This window comes from Mus caroli, chromosome 2 (assembly GCF_900094665.2).
Source record: "Mus caroli chromosome 2, CAROLI_EIJ_v1.1, whole genome shotgun sequence".
NCBI lineage: Eukaryota > Metazoa > Chordata > Mammalia > Rodentia > Muridae > Mus > Mus caroli.
In genome coordinates, this window is record NC_034571.1 from 33,263,201 (window position 1) to 33,273,141 (window position 9,941).

At 36.0% G+C, this 9,941-nt stretch overlaps 1 protein-coding gene across 1 annotated transcript in view; it reads right to left on the minus strand.

The window, feature by feature from the left end:
* The window catches only part of Rc3h2 (ring finger and CCCH-type domains 2), a 47,026-nt gene that overhangs the window by 3,397 nt on the left and 33,688 nt on the right, over window positions 1–9,941 (minus strand). The window contains exons 11-15 of the mRNA XM_021156902.2: window positions 7,266–7,480; window positions 4,826–5,259; window positions 3,911–4,078; window positions 867–1,013; window positions 321–529 (exon numbers count right to left, since the gene is read on the minus strand). Coding sequence (XP_021012561.1) covers window positions 321–529; window positions 867–1,013; window positions 3,911–4,078; window positions 4,826–5,259; window positions 7,266–7,480 — 1,173 coding nt within the window. The remainder of the gene's footprint in view (window positions 1–320; window positions 530–866; window positions 1,014–3,910; window positions 4,079–4,825; window positions 5,260–7,265; window positions 7,481–9,941) is intronic.

Consider the following 9,941-nt stretch of genomic DNA (forward strand, 5'->3'; position numbering starts at 1 on the left):
CACATCTGCAATCCCAGCACTCAGGAGGCTAAGGCAGAAGCACTGCCACAGTTTGAGGCCAGCTGGGATATAGAGTGAGACCCTGTCTCAAAAAAAAAAAAAAAAAAAAAAAACCAAAAAAAAAAAACCAAAAAATTTAAAAATCACAATATAAATATGTACTATTTAAAATGGCAATGCATTTTTTCCCACTAGCCAAAAGTTCTGCTTAAACCATTTCATTCTCATATTATTAAGTGGAATGTTTTCCACCTCAGAGGTTAGGAATCAGCAATACATGGTAAAAACCTCCTTGGTATTAGTAAGATGGCTTACCCGACACGCTGATGGGCTTGGTTGCACTTCCTTGGGAAGCAGTTGCCTGGACGGGATCTGTTGTATGGTAACCTGTTCGGGAGGATCGGGAAATTGCACCCCATTTTGAGATAATGGGTCCGTCACTAAAGGGAATAATTGGGTCTTCTTCTTTTGTCCTTCTCTGAGCTTCAAATAAATGCACTCTTCTCTTTACATCCCCACTGTCCAGGTCCTACACAGACCAAAAAATACCCATGAAAGAGCTGCTGAAGATTGCTGTAGCTAAAGATAAAGTATGTTCTCAAAACACATAATTAGGTTTTTCTGGTCAACTTTATACTAACTTTAGATCTCAATGGTATTTAACAACTATATTAAACTACCAAACTATGGTTAAATAATTTAAACATCTACATAAAATTAGTTTTGTTGAAATATTACCCTGATACTTACAGGTAAGTTATACATAGCCAGAATATGAAAGACTAAAGTATTCATTTAAAAACGTCAGATTCCAACATTACCTTCCCTACCTCCACCACCCCCTTCCCCAGTCAAGCAAATCATACCATCAATACAGCATTTGAATTAGCAATTACGTCTTTGGGCTCCGAATCAATGGCATTTATACAAGAGCCTATGGTGCCACAAGACCAGGGAGAATAATGGGAAAGATGGTCTTCCTCAAATTTTGTGCCACTCACACTCTCAGAGAACTGATTAAAAGAAGAAGGGGGGAGAAAGAAGGTAAATTAGTATGAAACCTAACTTTACAAGCTTGTAAACTAACTAATACTAAGTAACTATCGTACAGTTAAAGGATCATGTAGTTAATAATTAAACTCTTTCCCATAACTAAATAACAGTTGGGTATGTTGGCTCACTTCTGCAACAAACATCATTTGGTAGTCTAAGGCATGGAGTTCAAGGTCAACTGGGCTATATATTTGAGTTCCACTCCAGCCTGGCTGCACGAAGCAAAACTTCTCTCAAAATGAATGAAGTAAATAAAGAAATCAGCTCTAAGCAATAATATTCATATATAATAGAAAATATCACAGCTTTTTTCCCTTTGTCTCTAAGTTATTTATTCTATACCTTTTTTTCACTTTGGTCCTATTAAGTGATCTTTAATTTTTAAAACAAATTTAAATGTTATTTATTATGTATGTACATAAGTGTCATTCATAATGTGTGAATAGAAGCCAGAAGACAACCCGTAGGAGTTGGTTCTCTCCCTCTACCATGTGAGTCCCAGAAATCTGCTGCTGCAAGCACCCCTATTTCCTAAGATGTCTTACTAGCTTAGTTCTCTTACAAAATTCCTGACCAGTACTAATAAAATCAATTAACAATGACACACTAACATGGTGTAATATACTTGGGAAAAATGAGAAAAAATAAACACAAAACAGTTCATGTCTAAAAGTGATCTGTAATTCTCGAGAAAAGATCATGTAGCAAAAAAAGGAACATAATTAATAAATCATACAGTATTAAATAGTAAAAGGAATTTAATGGCAGCTCTGAAGCTAAGAAAGGAAAAGAACAGATGTGAAAGGAAATATAAGGCAATATAGTAATATTAACAGGACCCAAAAGTAAGAATCATTAAATCTAGTTTACTAATTATAGAGATAGGGAAACTGAGTAAAAGTCAAACATTTTGTCCTAATTAATGCAATTTGCCAATAGAAGAGCTGAATATCAGAGAAATACTTATTTCTTAAAGTATGCTGCATAAAACAGTGAAAATATATCATCCTATTAAATGATATCTCTATCAATCATTGCCATGCTGTTTACTTGATTTGAGGCAGTCTCAGTTTAGTGAGACGAATATGAATAAGTTAAAAATGCAGTGTTTTATGACACACTCATGAACACAAGTAGGAATCTAATCACGGTAGTTTCACTTACACATGCACATGCAGCACTAGGAAGGCTAATGCAGGAGAATTACCATGCATCTGAGGACATCCTGGGCTACTAGTAAAACACTGTCTTAACACACAAAATTAGGGCACTGGAGAAATGGCTGAGCAGTTACATGTGCTTGCTGTTGTTGCTATTCCAGAGTACCAGTTTGGTTTCTACCACAGGGGGGCAGCAAACAACCTTCTCTAACTCTGGGCAATGTGGGCATCAGTACATTTGGCATATATCCACGCCCCCTCCCCACCCTGCTCTCTCTCATTCACATGCACAAGCACAAACAGCACAAACACACAAATAATAGAAAGTAAAAGTAAATCATAAACAACCAAACCCAACAAATTAAATTAAAAACAAATATGTATGCATACTTAGGACTGTAACAAAACAACCCAGTGGCAAGAAATGAAATAAATCTGAACAAGTTGATAATTATGGAAATGATATGATAATTATGTGCAATTTATTGTGAGTCTACAATTTTGTATGTCTGAAGCTTTTCCTAATAAAAGGTATTTTACAAACTGGGTTTTTTTTTTTTTTTTTTTTTTTTTTGGTTTTTTAGGGGGGTTTTTTTGTACTGGAAACACTAGGGGTCAGCAATAAATCAGAGAATGTGTGTGTGTTAAAAAATTTTTCTCCAGCCAGATGATGGTGGCACACACCTTTTAAGAATTCCTGTATTTGGGAGGCAGAGGCAGGCAGATCTAGGCCAGCCTGGTCTACAGATAGAGTTCCAGGACAGTCAGGGTTACACAGTGAAATGCTGTCTTAAAAATAAATAAAGGGTTTTTTTTTCTATAAATATATTGTATTTAGAGAAATGAAACACACACATAACATACATTAAAAGAGACAGGTAGAGGGCTGGTGAGATGGCTCAGTGGGTAAGAGCACCCGACTGCTCTTCTAAAGGTCTGGAGTTCAAATCCCAGCAACCACATGGTGGCTCACAACCATCCGTAATGAGGTCTGACTCCCTCTTCTGGAGTGTCTGAAGACAGCTACAGTGTACTTACATATAATAAATAAATAAATCTAAAAAAAAAAAAAAGAGAGACAGGTAGAATAGAAATCATTCTGTCATAGCTTTGTTTTCTTGTTTTGTTATAACAAGAATAATTAATAGGAATATAAATAGCAGAAGTAATACAGCAGGCGTTTCTCTACTTCTTATGAAACAGAAAAAAAATTAGAATTCAAATAGCAGCTTCTTATAAGCAGAAAGATCTTACTTAATTACATAACCTCCCTGAGTTATAACCTATAAGATATGGATAATACTCAGCCTCTAAGGTTTTGTAAGAATTAAATAAAATAGCATTTTTTTAAAGTAGTTACTAGGTATATGGTAAGTATAGATATGATTTTGAAGCACGCACCAATCAAGGGTTAGAGTGAAGCTCAGTGGTAGAGGATACTCAAGGCTCTTGGTTTGGACTTAGCCTAAAACCAAACCGCAAACATAACAACAGAAATAGGAAGTATTAAGTCTACTGCTGCAAAGCTTTTGAAATCCTGGTAGTGAACTCTTACCTTGAGACTCTCCTAACATTTACCCATAGTCTACACACTGTTTACCAAACTAAATTAAACTCCATATAAAACTATTCCAAAATATCCAAAATTGCCTTAGTTAAAGCTGTTTGACCATTAGGTTAAATAAAACCTTTCTTACATCCGATCGGAAGTCTACACTGAATAGAGGAGAAGGTGGTGTTGGTGACTGTGTGGCCACAGGAAGAGTTGAAGAGACAGGTGTTTTCTGGGTATGATACTGTGTCCACTGATCTGGCTTTCTTCTTAACTGTTCCTCACAACTGGTCTTCAAATGACCACAAGGTTCCTAAGAGGAATAAAAGAAAAATTGTTGGTCACCTGTAGAGTGGTAAATAAATTTAATGATGTTGTGAGAATAATGTAAACAAGTTTAATCTTGTTAGGACACACACACACAGGGGACAGGGGTCGGGGAGGAAAAATTGCCTTAGTATCTAGTGTTTTCTCCATATAGTCAACAAAAAAGGGTAACATATTCAGCTGATGTCAAGTCAAATGTGAGAACTATTTTTCTAGGTTAGAAATTGTGTGTGTGTGTGTGTGTGTATGTGTGTAAATGTGAAGCTACTGAAAAGAGGCCTTGTCTTAAAATTTCTATATCAGTTCCTAATTGAACATAACATTGAACATTGGTATGTATCAAGTCTAGATCTAGGAGCTTTATTGCTTTGGAATTTAATTCTCACAACAGCCTTATTAATAAGTACTATTCTTATTTCCATCAAACATGAAAAAACAAAAAACCCTGTGCCATGCAAAGGGCAAGTAACTTCTCTAAATCACACAGTAAGGGTCTGTCTGGTTTGATTCAAGACACAAGGATCTCAACTAACACATGATAGCAACAATTTTTTCCCTTGGTTTTTCGAGACAGGGTTTCTCTGTGTAGTCCTGGCTGTCCTGGAACTCACTTTGTAGACCAGGCTGGCCTGGAACTCAGAAATACCCTGCCTCTGCCTTCCAAGTGCTGGAATTAAAGGTGTGCGCTACCACTGCCCGGCATGACTGCAACATTTCTATCAACATTACTCACCCTTGGTAAAGGCACAGTTGTCCTTGGGTCATTCGGTGGCTGACAAGCCACTGAATAATATCCATCTAATGAGTTGTATCTTTCCCGTAAAGATGTCTGATAGACAGATGAGTGCATCACATCCATTGGAGGTAAAGAATTGCTTCTTATAATGTCATCTCGTTGGTACATAGCTGGGCGCCAGATGCGCCTGCTGTCATACACCGGAGCATACATTCCAGAGGGCACTGGAGGAACGGGTCCATACTGCTGCGGAGGAGGAGGTTGGTAAGGAGAAGAATTCATTCGATCTCGAGGGGAGAATGTACTGTAATGATCAGCATATGGCATGGAAGCAGGTGGGAGGGAGGACTCTGGAACATTACTGGACCTCACAAAACGAGGAACACAGGGAGTCACACCAGCTGGTACCGTTGGAGGTGGTGGGTAGTATCCTTGAAAATTGAAAAGAAGAATATTCAATGTAATACCTTAGTAAAAACCAACATTTTAAAATGGTTTAAATCTAAGGCAGCCCTGAATGTGGGAAAATATAATCAGCATTGATCTTTATCTTGGTATCAAACTGTATTACTGTCAAGATACAATTATACTAATAAGAACATTCAACATTCTTAGAACTATTCCTTAAAAAGCAAACTACAGTGAAGTTGGCAAATGACAGACTGATTTCCATTTAGTGAATCTTTTGCGTGAGGTTTCATATCACTGACTCTTATGAAGCATTTTGGGTTCAGAGATTAAAAGACTTCTTTCAGAGTTTATATTATTCATTTTCTTTTCAAATTGTACCAAAAAAAAAAAAGTGCAGTGGTACTCTCCTTTAATTCCAGTATACAAGAGGCAGAAGCAAGTGGATCTCTTAAGTCTGAGGCCAGCTTAAGTCTACGATTTTCAGACCAGCCAGGGTTATATATATAGTGGGACCCTGTCTGAAACTAAATAAAAATTATAAAAGCAGGGTTTTAAGATGGCTTGGTGGTTAAGACCACTTTCTTTTCTTACAAAGAACCTGAGTTCAGTTTCCAGCACCTACAGAGAGCTCACAGCCATTTGTAACCCCAGCTCCAAGAACACTGCAAACATGTGTTACACATTTATGGAGGCCAATGCTTATGTATATGTAAGAGTAAAATTAAACCTTTTTTTTTTTTTTTCTTTTCCCCGAGACAGGGTTTCTCTGTATAGCCCTGGCTGGCCTCGAACTCAGAAATTCTCCTGCCTCTGCCTCCCAAGTGCTGGGATTAAAGGCGTGAGACACCACCGCCCGGCCTAAACCTTTTTTTTTAAACAACACATAAAAAACACAGAAGTCATATTTTATACACCATTTCATCAAGGTCATTCATAGATTCTATATTTGATTCTTACAAATGACAACTAGTAGTACCTCGGCAGAAGAATGAAATAGACTCTATCTCTAACCAGCTATAAAAATTAATTTGGTATGGATTAAAGATTTCTATATATCACCTGGATCTATAAACCTACTAGAAGCAAGCACGAAAAATACCTAAGGTACTGGAGAACACAAAAACAAAGGCAAATGAGGTAAGCGAATATCAAATCATTGGAAAAAAAAAATCAGACTGAGGAGGCAACCCAGAGAATGAAAGAAAATATTTGCAAGTTATATATATGACAAATGCAATTCAAAACAAATCAACTTGTTAAGTCTAAGAAGTAAATTAAATAAACATTTGTCGAAAGAAGACATTCAAATGGCCAACCAGTACAATAAGAATGTTTAACATCAGTAATATTTTGGAATATATAAATAAAAATCAAAATGAAATATCATCTTACTCCAGTAAGAATGGTTATTATATATAAAAAAAAAAAAAAAAGCCAAAACAACAACATGGCTCAGTTGGTAAGAGCACCTATTATGTAGACATAAATTCAATCCAAGTTCAAAACCAAAACCCACATAGGGGAAACAAAAGAACTGACTCATAAATTGGCCTGTGACTATAATAAGTATACTGTGGCATACATGTACTCCCTTTATCTAACCCCACACAAGCACACACACACAAAACCAAAGATAATAAGTACTGACCAGGATATATAGCAGCAATATGAATCCCTGTATACTACTGAAACAAATGTAAAAATCATATTCACTTAGGTATATTAATGGTACAAATATTAATGAAAATATACCAGTATTAGAATAGCCTTTATTGTTCTGCTTTAGTTTTTTGTCTGCTTTGAACTCACTTCTGTAGATAAGGCTAGCTTTGCCTTCTTGATCTTTCCCACCACCATCTGCCAAGTGACAAAACTGCTAACTTGAAGCAAAGATTTCTTAGAACAGGAAGAAAACTCATGGATCACAGAGTGAAATTCATTTATTAATGTAGATAGTCTAGACACACATTTATTTAAGGTAATAAATACATACATTTGCTTCTTAGATTTGACTAAAATTACTTGCCTGTTTGTGGGTATTGTGGGACTTCAAAAGGTATCTGAGTCCTTGGATCTTGAAAATACTGAATGCTTTCAGAATGCTGAGGATATACTGGAACTCTAGTTAGAAATGGGCTGGATTTGGGAGGCAGGGAATTCAGCTCTGTTCCAAAATTAGAGGGCCCAGCGGAGGTAGCTGCTGCATTACTTACAGGAGTCTTGGGTGGAGAACCAATTTTACTGGAGAGAAAATACAACAAAAAACAAAGGATAACTCACTATCATCACTGAGTCTTCCTTAGGGAAAAAAATCATAAAATCATACAGCAAAACTATCAACAGAAAAAAAGTCTGGTATTTTGACAGGGGCAAATATATCTGGCAAGAAATTTCTCTGCCCCCTCATACTGCAATTCCTTAGACCACATAATAACAGATCTCATGTTCTGGTGAGGGTGACAGGATATAAAAATCAACTCCAGGTACTAAAGTGACTTTTCAGTTGACTTGACTCATTTTTAAAGATTTCTCAGGTTGGGAGAAAAAAAAAAAAAAAAAAAAAAACAATAATCCCACTTAGTAAGTTTCCAAGGTAAACAATACAGTCTAACAGTATAAGTCTTTGGGGTAAAAAGACAAATAAAAAACAATTTGATTAGCTAAAATGTAATCCAAAAAAAGCCCACTTTTGTCTATTCTGTTAACTCTTATGTATCTGGCTTCTAGAAAACAGTTCCCGGGAGGCTTGGAACAGACACTAAGTAAACATTCATTGAACAAATAAAATATATTTCAGCACAAAATAAGTACTTAATAAATATTTGTTGGGAGGATATAATTCTTTGTTTTAATATAAAAGGATTTTCTTGGTTGAATAAGCAAATAATGATCCCAGATAATCTTACCAGGATAATCCTGATCACTTTCAAAACTTTACACTCCAGAGAGCTTTAAAAATGTTTTGTCCCAAGAGGTGATGTTGCTAATTATACAGGAATTCAATGTATTAAAAACCAATCACATTTTAAGTTTTTTTCCCAAAGTAGAAAAGACCTTGAAAAACCAGAGTGTAAATAGTAGAGGTATATGGACTGCCTTTTAATATACCACAAGACATTCGTGTAGCCAGAGTTTACTTCTGTGGTAGTCTGTATCAAAAGTAAATAAGTGTAGATAACTAGAAAGTTGTATACTAATGTTTAAAGATAGTCTTTTAATAAATTAAACACAACAGTAAAAAAACTAAGGTTTCCTTATAGAACAATGAACATTTATGAAACTATTACTGAGTACCTAGCAGAGCAGACTCTAGGCTAAACGTTTTATATGTTTTATCTGTTCCTCCCATGCCACAATGTTATATACTATAAAACATAAGTTAGTACTCTGAAATATCAGATTCTTAACTTACCAAAAACACGGGTATTAAAATTAATGACAAAGTAATTTAATTCATAGGCTCATGAAACCATCATACAAGCCATCCTAAACATTTGGATGTCAGGGCAAAGTAAACCTACTGTCCTATTCTCAACAGGGAACCAGATGACTATGATTTCATTATCCCATATGACTTCTCAAGTCCAGGCCCTCTTCCCAATCAGTTCTCCTCATGTTCCCTCCATGATTTTATCTGTGCTGCTTCCTCTATTCATAAAGATCTCCCTACTATTTATTATTCACACTTTGGGAAACAATGCAGGTAACATAACTTCATCATTATAAACCTTTCAAAAGAACTGAGTACACATATTCCTGTGTTCCAGTAACACAAAACCTTTTAAAGTTTATCATATAGCATCTATCTACTTACAGATCTAACACCAAAACTACACAAGAAGACTCTTAGAGGCAGAGATTGTATCTGGTTCATTTCCATTAAGGACATCAGTTGGTCTCAAGTTTGGCATGTATTAAGTGATCCATATATTTAAATGATTAAGTAGTTTTTTTGTATCTTTAAATTTTTTAAATATTTCATTACACTTAATCTACTCATGTGTGCATACACATGTAGAAGCCAGAACAGCCTGTAGTACATTCTCTCCTTACAACACTCTGTCTTCAGGACCAAATACCAGTTGTCAGACTTGGCAGCAGCAGATTTTCCCTTGCCCAAACCATCTTGCCAGCACTTATAAACACTTTTACTTTTTTCCTAATCATTTGTTTTGTGTATTCACTGACATATTTATGGCAAAGAGTACATATGAAGAACAGGAGGATAACTTTTGGGGTCCATTCTCTCCGTCTCCCATACGGTTTCAGGGGACTAAACTTCAGTCCTCAGGCTAGGCAGCAAGAGACTTTATCAAAGCACTCAATCATTTTACCAGCCCCATCCATTTCTCCACCAGTAGAATAGGTACCTCAAATGTAGAAATTCCTGGGCTTGATTCCCAGACCAAAGGAAAATAAGAAAGTTAAAAATTCAAACGTTAACTGTAATTCATAATTTTAAGCTATGTGTCACTGCCTTTTGATATACCCCTAAGATTTTCTACCTGCCACCAGAAATCTGTACCTATTAACATTCACTCCCTATTTCCACTCCAACCTTAGCTCCCAGCAGTGACTACTGCATTTGTTTCTGTCTCTACAGGTTTGCCTATTTGGGGCATTTTCAATAAAATGGCATTTTGTCTTCTTTGAAGGTCTGATAGAACTCTGCACTAAACCCATCTGGTCCTGGGCTTTTTTT